Source organism: Varroa jacobsoni, unplaced genomic scaffold, assembly GCF_002532875.2.
Source record: "Varroa jacobsoni isolate VJ856 unplaced genomic scaffold, vjacob_1.0 scaffold_302, whole genome shotgun sequence".
Taxonomy (NCBI): Eukaryota; Metazoa; Arthropoda; class Arachnida; order Mesostigmata; family Varroidae; genus Varroa; species Varroa jacobsoni.
Genome location: NW_019213204.1, coordinates 222,737 through 240,202, shown reverse-complemented (window position 1 = coordinate 240,202; position 17,466 = coordinate 222,737). Strand labels below are relative to the sequence as shown.

General features: G+C 40.8%; 1 protein-coding gene across 13 annotated transcripts in view; it reads left to right on the top strand.

Moving 5' to 3' along the window:
* Positions 1-17,466, top strand: part of LOC111259180 (solute carrier family 35 member F3) — a 107,797-nt gene that overhangs the window by 22,957 nt on the left and 67,374 nt on the right. For 11 of the 13 annotated variants that reach the window (XR_015310465.1, XR_015310464.1, XR_015310466.1 and 8 more), the window contains one exon: positions 8,980-10,080. Coding sequence is in view for 10 of the 13 variants with exons in the window: in XM_022830967.1 (XP_022686702.1) it covers positions 9,875-10,080 (206 nt within the window). In the remaining 3 variants the exon portion in view is untranslated. Of the gene's footprint in view, positions 1-1,913; positions 2,004-8,979; positions 10,081-17,048; positions 17,321-17,466 lie in introns of those variants that run through there. The other 2 variants (XM_022830968.1, XM_022830975.2) reach the window with 2 other exon arrangements.

Below are 17,466 nucleotides of genomic sequence, written 5' to 3'. Positions count from 1 at the left end.
CGGCTTCGGTAAGCATTCGATCCTATCTGGAGATATTGAACGAGCTCAGAATGGACGCGTATGATTATGAACGCCATAAACATAATTATTTTGGTACTCAAGGCTTTTTCTTCATGATTAACATTCTATAACTGTTTTCTTCAGTGACAATAAACGAGCCTTACAATGCAGAAAGAAACCGTAGAAAATATGGAAAAAGAGAGTCCAAGTAAATTTATTCGAAACACTTCTATATATATCATATGTATTATAAATTGTATGTAATATTGCAGTAAGGGGTGTAGAAAATATATATGATCTAGGAAATCACAGCTGTAGAAGTACTGCTGCCTTTTTGTTGCTATTGCTTTTCTCGGAGAGTCGCATACAATTTTTAATAATTTAAAATACAGTCGGACAATGTTCTGGCCTCTTTCCAAGGTAGCCCAAAGGATTTTCAAGCCTCTCCGCATGTCATTGCTAGACTATATTTTTTCTATAATTACACTTGTATTTTTGCCATTTGTTTTTTCCCGGATCGAGGGCCCAGACATAGGGTGCGCTTCGTTATTTAATAAAACCTTCTGCAACATCTTTGACTCTTATCGTTTCCTATTACGACAGATACCATGACAAACAGTAAAAATCGCGCCGAGCAGTAGCAACCGCTTTAGCGTCAATTTCTATATTTTATTTTCTCCGCTATAAATAATAAACATGACCACAGCCGAAGGAGTGCAAGTAAATACGTCACATAACGATTTACTTTCGGTTGTGCAGACAACCACCGGAATAATCTGGATCACTTTAGGCACAGACATGCAAATGCTGTAAACGGATACATCAAAAAGACTTATTTGTAACGAAACGGCGCGAAGAATTGCCGAACGGAGTCTGTCCCCCTATACAACCTACTCCCTTTGCCCTTTGTGTTCTACTCTAATGCGCATGTGCGTATGCTCAAAAAATGAAGGAAGCCATCTTGACTCGTGCAGTGGACATTTGAAGGGGTATCCAAGCGTGGCACTAGACCACGCGTGTTTCTTCATGCGAATATAACAAGCTGTTGAAGCAGTGGTAAACGTACTATATCACAATATCGCGTTTTTCATGTCGGACATGTCGTATTCGTATCGACGAAGCGGCACAGTTAAAGCAACCTAAGAACGTTGTATTCTAATATTATAAACTTGTTGATAAATATCTAAGACTGTACTTACGTAGGTCTAAAACTACGTATTGTTTGTACAACAAGAGTAGGAATTGTATTCAAAAGTGGAATCGGGAGCAGTGCGCTGATTTCAGCTATTGCCAACATTCATAGCGATTTAGTTCTATTTGAGCCTTATTTTATTTCTGAAAATGCAGGTAAAATAATAGGTCGTATAACGGTTTATTAATGGTTCTGCTTGATAAGGGCCAAAGACACCTGCTTTTCGCTATATCAGCTTCTAACAATGGGCCCCTAGTGGCCGCTGGCTTATTACTGACAGACTCCGGAACATCCGAAATTGTTCTTCTGCCATTCGCTACTATCAGGTACATCTCTTAGTGAACTTGTTCTATGATTCGAACTAACAGAATCTGACCGGGTTAGCCCGACGTTTCATGCTATACTTGGCCGTTGGGCAAATATGTTGACAACTTCGACACTGGAGGCTGGCTAATATTTATTCCAAGAAAGTTTAGGCTCTGGAAACGCTAGTGCGGCCTAGTTAACAGAGAACAGTTTGAGATTAAACATGAACCAACAACAGTATTACTTAGGATCTTAAGTGAATAAAGAGGACAGGTCATAAAGCTATTTGTATACATGATTTAAGGGTTTCACGTCACCGATGAAGGACAAGTTCGTTTACCATCTTCCCTATCTGAATCCACGAGTACAAAATTCTTCATTGATTTCTTCTCTGACAGCGCGTATACCTCGAGTCGCTGAAATAATCAACTTAAGCGTGAAAAGGTCGTACTTGTAACATTTCTCTGCGAACGACAGCAATACTCGCAATCCTATCCAAGCAAATGTAAGCAAATTAATATATAATTTCTCACGATAGATTTATGTGGGATTTTATCGATTACCATAATTTTCATCATTTAATAAAAATCAAAGTTTACTTCCGAGGCGTAGGGTTTCTTCGATGAACGGTACTGATTGCAAGAAGCTCAAAATACGTTAAGCTCCATTATGTACACGCATGGCTTAAGAGCAATTAAACTCATAGGCTTACGCGTTTTATAACTGTCGGTGAAGTTGAGCTTGGGTTATCCTCGAAAAGGGTACTAGGGTACGACGCAACAGAAATAGCACGGCTCCAGTAGCCCAGCCCACAAGTCTCCCTAAAGTATCTGCTCAATCCTTGAACTATAAATAATTTTTTTAAGCCACTATCAGCCTGCGCCTGGAAACCTTCCCTTCAATAGCACAGCAAGAATACATACTGAAAAACCGGCAGCCGTAGGCCATTTTCCTTCTTCATATACAAATAGCTTCGACTTACCTTTTCTTTTATTGTTGCTTATTTTATGGATCAGTTGGTGTAACATAATAATGAGTATGAAATGACTTTCATTGATCCAGCGTTGCCGACGATGTACAATTTTTGTGTCTTGTTGTAGGCCCGCTATTCGTTCATATCGATTGCGCTTGATTGATTAATAATTGATAGGAAAAGTATTAGATTCCAGACGTCCCTCTGTGCAAAAAGTTCCACGATTTTGCTAAACAACGACTTGGTTCGATCAGTTTAAATATCTCACCTGCTAGAATAAAGTAGGAATGCCTGTAGGGGTGTTCGCTCCACGTCAGGTCACCGCGCTAGCCTGATGTGCAAATAGACTTCTTGTACGTTTCTGCCTGTGCGTCTATGTATTTATAGCTAAAAACATATTACAGTCGGTGGCAAACATTGAAGCATACATACATGCTATGTTACCAGGAGTAGTAGTCGCACGTATTGCGTCCTAGGAATGCTGAAGCTGTTTGTAGAACAGGCCATGGAGACTAACGTGTTCCTATCTTATGGTTGCCCAAGGGGTTACACTAGTTGGTATGCAGTCGAGCCCTGTGTATTAGGACGCACCGTAGATAATCATTACAGCACTGACGGAGTGCAAATGAGCGTCGAGGAATGAACGCACCTTTGAATGAATTTTCCACTGCGCTCTCCTCGTCTACTTACATTGTGGGAAAGATCTCCGGTTTGACGACTGGGTGCCTCTGACGACTAGTACACAAATCTAATGAAAAGAAAACCTTCGTCTGCTTCAAAGCTAGAGTCATGATCGATCACTACGACGCTGAAAGCCATTGTTTTAGTAAATATGATTAAGGCAGGTCATGCTAATTGCATCTATTTATGATGACAGGTGCATGGCCAAAAATAAGAGGGTCTCTAATCTGACCGTGCCGATAGATGCTGTTGAGATATCTGTTGGGATGAACATTGTCGGCTATTTAATTACGTTTAATAGGGGCAGATACAATTTGTAGATTGCGTTGCAAATGGCTGACCGGCTTGCTAGATTTCCTCGAGCTTTTTTTGTGTATCAGGAAGTGAGAACAACACTGATGGTTTTTTGCCTAAAACGCCGATTAGAGGCGTTCGAGTTTTTGTTAGCGTTTATCCACAAGCGGACGCTCGTAAAATGATAATCCAGTAAAGTCGCAGGTGCTCTTGACTGCGTAAGGCCGCCATTGTAGCCTGTCAAGACGTAGACGCTTAAGACCATGCTACGTCGAAGTAATGAAGAAAGTGCGAAAGAAAAAATCATTTCCAAATACTCTGCTGTTCGGAGATAATATAATTTACTAAATGTGAGAGTAACATATAATACTACTCATTTTATAGGAACGCTTATGCATATATCGTTAGCGGCTATACTAATTCATTGCCTACTACGGATGTGCTATCGAGTTCTACGGAAAGAAAGACTATTATTTGTTATTTCAAAATTTTTTTTCCGACTGAATTGCTGACGGTACCTAAAACTACGACGGTCACGAATATCGATGTTTCCGGGTCATCGAAAGTGTCTGCGTCTATTCTTGTCACACCATAGTTGTACTTCAAATGTATACTTATATTTCATTGTAGTTGCTGAACACGTGTTCAATGGCCATGTTGGGTTGGGAGCAGTGTTGTCTCCTTACTAGGTACCGAATACTACGCTGAAAAGGCTGACTGCCTATCTGCTTCTAGCTACAATAGCCCGCTTGTACGCTATTAAATATGTCCACATTTGTTATCGACAATGGGTTGAAAAGTGGGCCGCAGTTATCAATGGCAAACAGAAAAACAGTGAATTTTTTTTTTATTAATATTGTTGCAGTTCGACGCACTGTTCTCCAAGAATACCAGTTTTTCGTGCTTGATTGCCTGTTTGCAAATGTAGTCTATTTCTTACTACAGCGGACTGCGTTGTCATGAATGCCATATGTGTTTTTCTTTAAGGGTCCACTGCTAGTACAATTTGACTTACAACATATATGTGAAAGTAATTCATTCATAAAGTTATACTATATTTATAGAAATAGTAGTAGTGATTTTATCAGCAGAGCTGTACAAGAAACGATTGGATCACGATGATGAAAAAAGCACATATGCTATTCTGAGATGGTCCTATCGTTAGGCTGCATGACATAATTTCAGTTTAAATCGACATATTATCAATTTAATAATGCGTGGGCATTTGATGGCCCTATGCATTGTTATCCTACCGGCAGATCGCTTCTGCTGTCGATCTCTGTAAGCTTAATAAGCTTACTTCCATTTGGGGGCTACTACAAGCTGTTTCATGTCGTTGAGGCCGGCCGGACATCTGACTGTCGATCGTTGACGTGTCCGATTGGCACAGAATAAACCCCTGCCGCCATCTGGCTTTTTCTATTCGCTTGGTAAAAGCAGAACACTTGTTTGGAGAAACGTACAATTTTGATGACATCGACAACATCAGTTTTCTTTTATGCAGACCTATTGATCAGTCAAACGTGATGCCATGATACGGTGCAATACTGTCGGCTATTCACGGTAAGCGCCGACCAAATACCTAAATCGGACATAGGAATGAACAAATGATAATATTGCTTGCTTCTTTATTTTATCATACTTGTCGTATCGTACATATCATTGGCTGGGCCTGATTCAATTATAATATATATGTGTATAGCTAAAAACTTATTATGAAACAAGCTGTCGCGTTCCAGACGCGAACCACATGCTTCTGACTGCAGAGCTGTCTGCCATAATGTGAAAACTTGCTCAGTTCTGACCGATAGGTAAACTTTAGCCGTCTCAACGATTGAAGTGCTCTAATGGTGCGCCTGATTAATCGTTTTTATCTAATATATATATACGGGACAATCAATACGAGACATTACAGATTCCTAGTTTATAACAAAATGACAGATTAATCCGACGGTTGGCGCAGGTAACCCAACTGGTATCCTGCATGGCAAATTAAAACTACCTAAAGTTCCAAGAAATGGTCAGGTCGCCAAAATGTAGCATAAACAGTTTTGTGCCCCCCTCCCATCTCCTATCTTCAATGTTACGGTCGATGCATTTTCCAAGGTTCTATAGGTGCACATATATAAGTCATAGCGGACCGGTTCGTTGCTCGTCGTGGGCCTTCATGCGAGTTGATACAGTGGAGAAAATACGCTTTCGATCTCTTCACTCGGCTTCACGCTACCCAGCTTGCTGCTTACGCTGATATATAGAAATACCCCATAATGTACTAGATCGCGCTGCCTGAAATTTTAAGTGTATGCGAAACGCTCTCATGCCGTCATCGGAAACGTCAACAACCGATAGAATTTGCTATTCTAGCCTGGTTTCGCTGTTCGCATACTGGGTACGTTCATGTGGAGTACAGACTTATTCATGGGCATGAATTGGTCTGAAGGATTGGGATGCGCTTGTATTCCAAAGAGTCGATCTGCGCGTAATTTTACAACGTAGCTCTGTTAGGGTATATTGTAATTTCGATATTTTCTTGGATTCCCTTCAGAGGGTTGGCTTATGGCAACATTTACTATCTAGAAGTAAGGTAGAAAATAGGACGTGCAAATTGGCGAATCAAATAGATGATGCCTATATCTGTTTGTCCTATTGCTTCTTTTTTAATTGTGCTGCACCGCGTAATCACGACCGGGGTAAATACCCAGTGCTATAACTGTTTCTGTAGATATTCGTAAGATGTTATAATTGTGAGTAGACCATTGTTTTTTTTATCTGTTCAAAAATAACGTAAAATCATCACTCACTATGGTTCGGGGTTTATAGCTGCTGAGCGTATGTTGAACCAAAATCGACAACATTAACCTAGGTTTTTCGGATAGAGGTTTTATTTATTACACCAATTTAGAAAATGATAGTGTGTTGATAGGGCGTACGTACGTACGTCGATTAACTGTAACAGTGTTGTGTATGGTACATTTTCGCAACGGCTTAGCGGTCGGCTGTTTTAAATTAGAAAGAGAGAAACATTTGACAAAGCGCACAATCGGTGCACATGGCACGGCCCAGTGTATTGTATTGAGCTTCTGCGGGTCGCTGCCATCTATGAGGTGCTTCCCCATGATGTCTTCCGAGCTCAGTATCTTGCCTTAAGGAATATTAGTTCCATTATGTGTATGCGCGTCGTCATACACATAATGAACATAATATTTCTAAACGAGCTTTCATATCCACATACACGTATCTCAACCAAATGATCCTCGAATACGTCTAGCATGGGCTGCCGCTAAGCAGTAATTGCTATCTCGTGATATTTATGCAAAAAGGTGGCAGTATGATCTCGAGGAATGGCGTTGATGCCCGGACTCGAGTGCCGCTGCGAGCGACTTTAGCCGCAAATCGTATGCTTTCATATGAGCTCAAAGTGAGTGCAAAGAAAACTCGCCATCCGACAGCGAACATTGGTGGGAATCGCGATCTCAGAGCCTCGAGGCACCTACGCAGGGCCACGACAGAAAAATCACTGCGATTTACACGAATTCGAGAAGGCCGAAGGTGGCAATAGAGCAGACGACGCCACAGAAACACCTCAGCAATCTGAAGAACAGTCGTCCACCCTCCAGGCAACATTTGCAAACAGATTGCATCTAATTTTGCAAATGTGCTTTTCGAATTTTTTATAGCATTGCTTTTATATGTAACCAAAATAGGCTCATTTCTCGAACCGCGTGACGAAAATGTCGATACGCTCCAATAGATACAAGTAAGTGTTTGTTGTTAAAGCTTGTTATCTTGGCTTGCATATCAATGCGCTTTATTGATCGCCCTCTGTGATTTCGTAAGGTAGCTGCTGATGCATTTTTTATAGTCTAGTATATATTTTTTAAAGTCTCTGTTGCGTATGTAGATCACTTCTAACTCGAGTAATATAAAATACCATTTAATTAGCTTGTTTCAGTGATCGAGATTTGAGGATCCATTCATAGCGGCTACTGCGTAGAACCCTATATTTCTAGAACCCATTCAGATTTCAAGTTGTCGTTACGGCAAAATAGCAAGCCGAAGTAAACTACGTTTTTCGTAACACCGTTGCACGCAATTGGAAGCTGCGATCCCGTGTCATATTTGATCCCTCGAAAATATTTTCGGCTATCGATTTTGCCAGCTCAGGCCATTGATTACTGGGCGAAGCCGAATTCGCAAATCGAAGGCAGAGGCCACGATACCTTCAACCGCCATACTTGAACTGTTTCCGTACAGTCTCTCTATAGGTTGCTACGTAGTGTCATAGGTTCTTAGTGATGCTCGATTAGATTAGACGGCCTAATTGCACGATCAAAGAACTCGGAGGGGCTGCTAAAACGCCTCGAGGGACCATGGGCAGGTTCAACCCAAAACGTTTACGTACAGAAACTTGCGTTGAATAATTGATTTGACACAACACAAGAAACGGCATAGAAGTCTGCTTAGGTAAAAGGACACGTCAGAGAACCTATGAAGTCTACCTGTAGTCGGAAAATAAGCTTAATATATCCGTACTGTCTGCACCCTAAGTGACGGAGTCTGCCTAATCTATACCAACATCGACGATACAATCGTGTAGATGCCGCCTTGTATCAATCATTAACTTCTGTTAACTGAAACGTATTTGCATTAGCTCGTTGCCGAAGGGCTGATTTATTTCTTTTTTAGTGTAGATCTACCGTGCCAGTATTTTCGCAGTCCGCCGAATTTTAGTAAACGAAATATTCTGGCTTATGAAAAACTGTTAGCTCACAAAATTAACCATTATGTCATTCTATAAAATGCACAATTTGAATTTTGCCGCCACCCCGTATTGAACCAATCGTTGTGCTTGCGAATGCCTAATAATACAACTATGAATTTATTTTTTAGAATTGATAATTATCGTATTGTTAGACACTACCATTTGCACGTTCAGTTCTAATCGTATACAGGTGAACAACGGCAAGCACTCGTTACCAAAGACATTATTTCGCAATGTCCGTATCTCCAAATCAATCATCTTTAGGGGAGCGCGAAAGTTCACCTTTTCGTAATAGCTTTCTTAACCTACACTAAGTTAGTTTCAAAGCAAACGTTAAGGATTAAGTAAGTAGACTAGACTTTGTTCTAGCTTAATATAAACGCTCCGTTTCTTGTGCAGATTGCGTTACCAGATATAGCGTAGGTGGCGTACGGCTCGAATTATCGGCGACGTCTGGTTCTAGTCATACGTCTGTTTCGTAAATAGCGGATTACTTTCAGAGGCTATTAAAATCGGTTAGAGTTTTTGTTAGACGCCCATTTCAGGTACGCCGTCAGATTTTGATCATTACCAAAAATAGATGCTGATTCTAGCACTGGTCACAGTCGTAAATAACATAAACTTCTAAAACTTACTCACACATTTTCATATTATCTAACTAATTATGTAAATTTAGTCGTCTTTTTCTAATAGTTGTAGAAAACTATTATAGCCCATGCACATGTATAAAATGTATTTCAATTTTCTTTGATTTCATATTTTTCCTTACAGTTGCCCTTTTGCCACGGACAGCGCTAATTGTTACTCCACTACGTTACCGCATGCACTGACACAAGAGAAGGTTTGTTGCTGTGTTGTACGACAGCACGAAAAAAAACCATCCGAGAGGGACGAATTCCTGACTTAGCCCACGGGGCGGCCCGAGGGGCTTTCGGGCCAGATGTTGCAATCGAAATTGCTTCTGTTGCTCCCTCTTCAAGGCTTGGCCACCACTTGACGCCGCTAACGGAGGTCTTGCGACCGTTTGCAGGCAGCCTTCCGGATTTTTTCACAACTTTGTGCGGCAGCAAACGTTCGATGATACGACGGATAAGAATTCGCCCACAAGCGGATTGAAGCTCCTGTAAAAAATAGAAACGATTGGAAACGCAATGAAATCGGGAGATCTTAGCCCCCCGTTTTTACATGGTGCTAATCAAATTCACGTGCTGAAGATGATGTAAAAACGAAGAACGCTATTCGATTTATGCTAATAGTGCATAAAATGTCACAAGTTTTGCTATTGCCTGTATCTACTGTGCCACAAAAGAAGTGGATGGGGGGGAAAGGCGCAGCTTGGCCGAACTTCCGCTTGTGTTGTAAAGATATTGACAGCAATAATCTTTGGAAAAGCGAAAATCAGCTTAGCCTGTTCAAGGCATACCGATGTCGAATAAAGTTTGACCACTTTTACCAAGCCTGGTCCTTCCTGACGCGTTTCTAGTCGTCTTAATCTAGGTCTCTCTGCGTGCGTGTGTGTGTGTGTGTGTGTGTGTATTTGAAGCGTGATTAGACCTGGTCTTGGCGTCCCGTCTAATCTACGAATAAGCGGGCTGCTTTTCTTCTGTTGCTCGCTACTGAGTCTTAGGCAAAGTTCCTGCTGTGGGCGTGACTAAGAGTGTCCGTAATGGGTAATGAGAACGACAATCGGACGAATCTCCGGGCGATGGCGAAGACGAAAACGCCGCCTCCGCCAGCTGTAGTCATCACACTGGATACCGATCCTTTCCAAGTCGACGTGACCACGTCGAATTCGCATCACCCACACGTGAATCAGAACCACAGTCAGAGCAATCATCATATCCACCAGAACACACAGAAGTCACTTAGCACGTAAGTAGAAACGTTAACATAAAGCAGGGACTATGGCAGCAGTATTTCTCCTGTATTCCAGTTACGATACGCTTTACAACATACTTACCTCGAATTTTGTAATATTTAAGGACTTCGCGCTAGATAGTCAATCATTGTACTTGTTAGACTTCAATGACAAAATACCAGTTATTTTTGTAGACAATATTTATCACGCTTTGCGCCTAGAATAGGGAGCACAACTGAATTAAATCACTTAAGCGTTCTTGTGTATGAAAGAAGTCATCATTGAGCTAATCTGAGTAATGATCCGTCGTTCCTTCAGCGGAACTATTTACATTAGTTCTTATAATGAATTTTGACCTTATAGCAAGAATATATATATATATATATATGTAGAGGCATACACCTCTAATATTTCTACGAATTATTTATATTTTCAATAGTGCGGCTCTAATAATAATAGTAATAATAATGCCTAATACGGCAGCGATATCTAATGAAGTTGAGGAATCTTCACTTGCTCATTTAACAACGCGTTTCAACAAATAAAAAAATCAACAAAAAAAATTCAGGCGCAATTCATAACGTGACCTTTTGTTGAGGGGAACCTTTCAGAGGTCAGTTTTACCATACCCAACAAAAAGGCCATACCACTTAGACAGGCAAGTATGAGGAGTAAAGCCTGCTGCTTCGATATAAACTCTACGAAGAACGGCAACTAAACGAACGGAAATAAGCCATGCCATTACCAATGCATTGTTTATTATATACGGAAAAAATTTCTTAGCGTTGCTGTTGAAACTGCGAGTAATGCCGAATACTCGACTATCGCAGATAACTGGCGTTCTGAAACGTTTACAGATCTTGGTCTGAGAAATGAGTAGGTGAATTAAATTAAACACGGGATATTAGGTCGGAACAAGGTGCAGTGACGCAGCTCGCTTAGGGTACGCGTAGTTGGGTCTCTTTAGACAAGAAATCCACCGACGTGTTACCTAAGAACGCTCTTTGTGCAAGTCGGATCTAGGCTCACTGGAAACGATTGTTTTCAATCTAGGAAAACCCTGTTTAAGCTGCTGTTGGCTTTGGCCCGCGGTGGACATGCCAAAACATATCATGTAAAACTGATGCATAGTAAAGGTATGATCCGGCAGGTTTCTAGTGTGCCTCATCGTCACAGCTGAATGAACCCCACGTTCTCTCACCCCGACACAACGTGGAGGGTCACGCTACCCACGCGATACATTCCGGATAATGCGATGAGATACAATAAAAAGTACTGGCCTTTCCCAAAAAGCCTACAAGCTGCCATTAGTATATTTAAATTTTTTCATTCAAACAGTATAAGCGCCTCTATAAAATATTTGCGCCAAAAAACCTATAACCTTCTGGCTTTCAAATTGCTCATTGATTTCGAAATGACCCTTACCACAAACGGCCCTAACAACAACAGATGTCGTAGAAAAATGGACGCTAAGCACGGAAAACAAAGTACCCATAATTACCTATTCAATAAATTACTATATATATATATATATATATATATATATATATATATATATATAGTAATAAAAATTTGAATGGATATATACATTTTGTAAGGCTATGCAAAGCTTACGGACGTTTCCATAAGAGACGATAATAAACTAGGTAGAGAATAATCTTTTTCATCCTGATTTATTTTTTTTTCTGTTTGCGATACATCTTGCTCTTAGTTCAAGAAAATTTTATTGGCACTTCCATTAGTTAAAGGGCGTTCACTTGAGCGCCTTGTCGCTTGAAAGCCGAAGCGAGATTTCGAAAATAGGCACGAGAATATCGATTGCTTTCCTACGTGCGCATGTTCAGTAGGGAAGTGATTTGAACGCACGGGAACTGGGATGCATTTGGCGCTAACTTTGAACCCGTAACGACATTGAGTCGAAATGAAGTCAGTACTAGATATAAGCGTCGCTAGTTTGCAACAAATCGACATTTAAGCTTCTATCATAGTTGTTGTTGAAGTTGCTGAGAGCAGGAGAACTTTAAGACTTCATGACATGAAGCAACCGATTTGAACTACAGCCGTGTTAGCAATCACCTTCGTATATTATGACCATGGCTGATTTTTCATGTCCATTGTATGTATATATACAATGAGCGGAACGTAACGTAACTCATAGATATGGCGTGCGTATGTGCCTTACTTCCTTAACGCCGTCTCCTATTGTTTACTTTTGTAAGCCCATCTGAATGTATTAATCACAATACATACGCAGTGATGATTTCTACATAAGAACGCTGTATCACTTGATATAGTGTCAAAATTGGTTTCGTATTGATCTTGCAGGTTATAACATATACGTACACGAATTCGGTTAGGTCTTGGCGTATGGTGGGGCTGGACGAACGCTGGCGGGCAACCCAGTTTACTTTTTAAATTGAAACGTTCAATTCAGAAATGTTCCGTCATACCCTTCGGGCAATACAATCCCACGAGAGGGTCTTTTCGCTAAAAATCGTGATTAGACAGCGGTTAATTGAATGCGTGATCTGAAAGTTACAATGTCGTTAACAAATCTTGAATACCGTAAATACGTATCAAATTTTGTGGCTCGTAAACTGACTTTATGTTTACTTGTAGTTTGTAAAGCAAGTTAGCTAGATATAAAAAGAAAAAAAAACTATGTATAAAAAAAAGTTTGTACAATTATTGCTTTTAAATTAATTGATTGTGGTACTAATTGACAAAAATATCTTTAAGGAGCATCTAAGCTTTATTCGAAACCCGCTCGATGATTGAAGCATTTTTCATATTTTTTAAAAAATCTTAAACATTATACGTCAAAAGTTCGCAAAATCAGTAGCCGAGTATTTCCTCCAGTAAACCTTTTCAAATGCACGCCAAGGCGCTGGAACGTTGTTGTAGATAAACAAACATAAAATAGTGGTACCCTTCATTGATAAGTTCTACTTTTGATTATCGACGCGGTAGACGTATCTCCGTTTATGTAGATAATCCGACAAGGTAGCAACCCTTATAATTTATCATCCGTGGATGTAGATGTTTACAGTGTCTTAAAGCTTAGCATACACTGCTTTATACCGTAAGGTTAATTTGCGCCGCTCAAACATTCGTACCGTTTCAGAAAATTAACCCTGGTTCAGGTATTACTTACGTTAATGGTGGTAAAGTTACTGTAACCGACAAAAATTCGAAAAACAAAGACTCAATGAAATACTACAACAAAATGGCCCTTCTCTATTTAAGATTTCGGCATGAGGCCACATGTACAAATAGTATATTGATAATAACATTTCTCTAATCAAGTTCTTGTCTATCTCAATCAAAGTTAAGCTCGGCCAGTTTATCACCTATTAGCATTCATAAGCGATGATCAGGGTCCATCGATTGCACAGGAACTTCTTGTACGCTGTCTATTTTGTAAACAAACGTTCTAACGTTTCTAGCGGTAGCGTTAGTTCAACGAAATCTTGAGTGTCGTGCAGCTTTTTATATCTCAATCGATCTAGCTTAACTTCTCAGTCAGCCTAAACTCAGGCAATGGTGCAGCGTATATGCGTTTTGGTACCATGCCGTACCGGATGTTGCATAGATAGCCAGCGCCATATGCATTTGTTGGCAGGCTAGGCGGGCTGGATCGAACGTACGAAAGGTGCTTCATTTGTGTTACCGCTGTAAAGTAACTTGCCATCACCTGTTTAGAGGTTGGGAGATGAAATAGGAGCAATTTGATATAGCTCGAAACATCAGATGTTCGCTCTTTCATGTTGAACGACCCTTAGACAAACCTAGACTTTGAAGGGGTCGAAGCCGATGACGCTAGTCTGGCTCAACATGTTGTAGGATTTAATTCTGAAATTTTATTTATAATGATAGTTGCAAAGCTTCTGTGATACGTTCCTAGAACATAGCCGTTTCAGACGATGCGTCATGTTTTCTAAAAAAGCCTAATATCGTAGACGACATAAAACATACCTTTCAATCATTTTGGGCAATATGCGTCCGCACCCGAATGTTATAAACGACACATCATTCATATATTAGCGGTGCCTAGTGCAGCTTTTATTCCTATTAGGAAAAATTAGGAGTATGTTTCGATACTTCGAATTATTCGAAACACTTTGTGGAGCTTTATAACGGCCTATGTGGGCTTGCTATTAGCCCCAATTGCGGGTGATTCTTGTTGTTATTTGTCGTCATGTCGTTTTTTCTACTAGCATTTACTTGAGTGCCGGTGCGCGCAGGTAACTCTTCTACTAGCGTTTAACTGACTACAAGATAGCCTAATCAACTACCGTAGAGATATATGATTAATGTAAGTACATTGTTCCGGTTCAGTGGCGTTACGTTTTTTTCGAATTTAAACTTTTGGGGCTCGAGGTTTAAAATATCCGCAGCAGTTTTTTCTAATGTTCTTCGGAGGACCAGCCCAGCCATGGACGATTCAGTTGTTACAAAGTTTGCCGGTGGTACCGGATGTAAGATTTTCTCACATTTTTGGGAAGAAGAACCGATCAGAAGACCGTTCAGTTTATGTAAACAAACGTTTCGGTCGAAAACTGTTGAAAAGAAGTGACACAGACTTACAGCTAAAATTTTTGATGTTGAATAAAAGAGAATTGATAGAATATCACCAAAGCTCGAAACTCGTCGAAAAGACTCGTACACAGGACTATTCCTTTCCCACAGTTTAAAATACTTTGCTAGGGAGACGCACGGGTGACTATCGCAATTTTTGATAACACGGCAACTCGATACCAGAGGTAACATTTTATTACCTTATTATATATTTGTTCGTTTAGAATTTAGGACTAAAACCGATTTTAATATTTATTCACTCATAGAGTGAGGTTAGTACTTACGTTGTGCAAGGGTTCAATATGCTTTTTAAAAACATACGATATTTAGGATCAAAAATAGTTAAATGTCCTAATTTGACCAAAGACGCTTGCGATGAAAAAAAATTGCCGGGTAGAAATGATCTATTAATAACTGATTTCACTAATCGCTATCAAGCAATTTCATATACAGCAGCCAGCCGTCCGTGTCGCTGGTCGTAGGACGCTGACATAAACGTGATAAGTGGAAAACAATTGTTCCCGCTTCGCCAGCGGGAGACGAGTTGAATGTCAACAGACCCGTGGGATAAAAAATAGATCGGATAGGCATAACTGTTATTTTTCGGGTCGCTTTACGATGATACCAATACACAAGATTAATGCCACCCGGTGCCCAAACGAATCTAGCTTATATAGCTGCGAGAAACGATTATCACAGTAATTACAGATTTCCCCTGCCTATTACTGAATAATTATTGCAGTCTATTATAGCTCTCACATTTTCGAAAAATAAGTGAGTATAATTCACTCTAATGTCATTTAAAATAAATCTTTGACTACTTTCTTCATTGTTGGAGGCAGCCTTTCCTAGCAGCATACACACTAGTCACTAAATTACTAGACCGGCGCCTGCTAGTACTGATACATTAATAATATCCCTAGCTATTATCAAATGCTAGAGTATCCGTTCAGACCCGTTCAATCTACATCTGCAACTAGGCAACATCGGAAATTAAGCCCATGAACTTAAAGATGTTAGTAGCTATACCTTATGAAGTATAGCTACTTACATCTAATCAGTTTTCACCGACAGGCTATTCGATACAAGATGAACCACTACCATAGTTTGAGTAATGGCTTTTTTCTAATCTATAATAGGCTTTGTGGACTAAAATAAACCTGTCGCTTGTACGAAACACTCCGTAGAACTGCCGTAGCAGTTCGTACTCGAATCAGGCGCACGTCAACGCACCGTCTGGTGTTCGGCGCATCCGAGCACAGCCAGTCCAACGGCAAAAAAACCGGGGTCGTTATCTAAAATATCGATGCAAACGTCATGGATTGGGGAGAGGGGTGGAGGTATCGTGCTACAGTAAAGTCTCACGTCCATCTTGCAGGAACTCGGTCAAATAGCTGATGCTGCATATGTATACTGTCCGACGAAAGAGGCCTCTAACAGCCAGTTATGGTGCTCGGCCATCCATTGTGTCGTGACCCCCTAGCTTTCTGCAGAACTCGGGGCTGTGGGGTTCGTCATTCGTTTCTCCCCTTCTTCACGCATATATTGGTGTTGTGGGGAGTTCTGCCTGTTTTGCTCTGCCATTTAGGCTCCACTACAACCAATTACTACTGCTAGTTCGCCCGTACCATATCTGGCACAAAGCTATTCAGACATCAAACGTGCGTCGGCTTAGTTAAACTAAACCAGAATGTGCATTTAACAATTGGCATTGCTTTTGACTGTAGCGTCGATTTTGATGATCAGATAATCGTGGCGTTAAAGGAGAGGCAGTATTCATACCTTAGGCTACGGTGTTCTTGCAATTGATAGAACCTTCCCTTGTATTCATTGTTGTACGCCATGTTGCAGAGGTCATGGAGGCCGACCTTGAGCAAATTTTATTTCGGTTTCGCTGGCTACTACTACTACTACCGGCACATTGGCTGTCGCGCAGAACCGTTCACTTGTCCATAATATGTGCCCAGCCTTTGAAGCCTGTATCTGTTTGTTTTGAACGTTTATATCGGCAGCAGCGTTTTGTTAGCAGCATTCCTGATGCCGCCGCAGGATCTCGCCAGTAGAATCTGACGGCAGCAGCAGTATCCCCTTGGGACTTTGTGCTTGTCTGTTTTGTAGTGTGTCCGTCGGCTGGCCGTCGTGAACGTGCACGAACGATGTGTCTACACCATTATACAATAACGTGGGTCGTGACTGTCTGGGCAGCCTGACCGTCTGTCGGTCCACTAGGATTAAACCCCCAACAGCTTGTATCGGCACAAGTGGCGTTAGTAACACTGGATACTGTTACCGCCTCAGATCAGTGTCAGACGATCACAGTACGGAAAGTCAGCAACCAGAGCGAGAGCACAGCAACGTGCTTGAACCTCAGGGGGTAGGACTAACGAAAGTGTAGAGCCCTCGCCACATGTATGGGTTATAGTGTGGCGACCCGTTACGTGGTTGAAACAGTATGGTTCTCAACCAGTCCACCTGAGGTGAACCGGTCGCATAAATGCTGTTAGCAATAACGGTGAAGTCAACTGAGGTTGCTGGAATCAAGTTTCCCGAGCACTAAAACTCATTGAGAAGGATGTTCCTCGTAGTACACAAGCAAGGCGACAGTGTATTATATGCAATACAAGAAACTCAATTCGAGAAGCGTTTTTTCGATACTCAGAGAAAATATCAGAACGAGTGAGTTTCTTTGCTACTTCTGTGAATGAATTCGTGTTCACCCTTTTTGCTTTAGATCCATAAGGACATTTTTACATTATGGACTTTGAGACAGATGCATCTCTACACAATTTGAGACAAAGCCCTCTGGCAAGTAGCTATATATA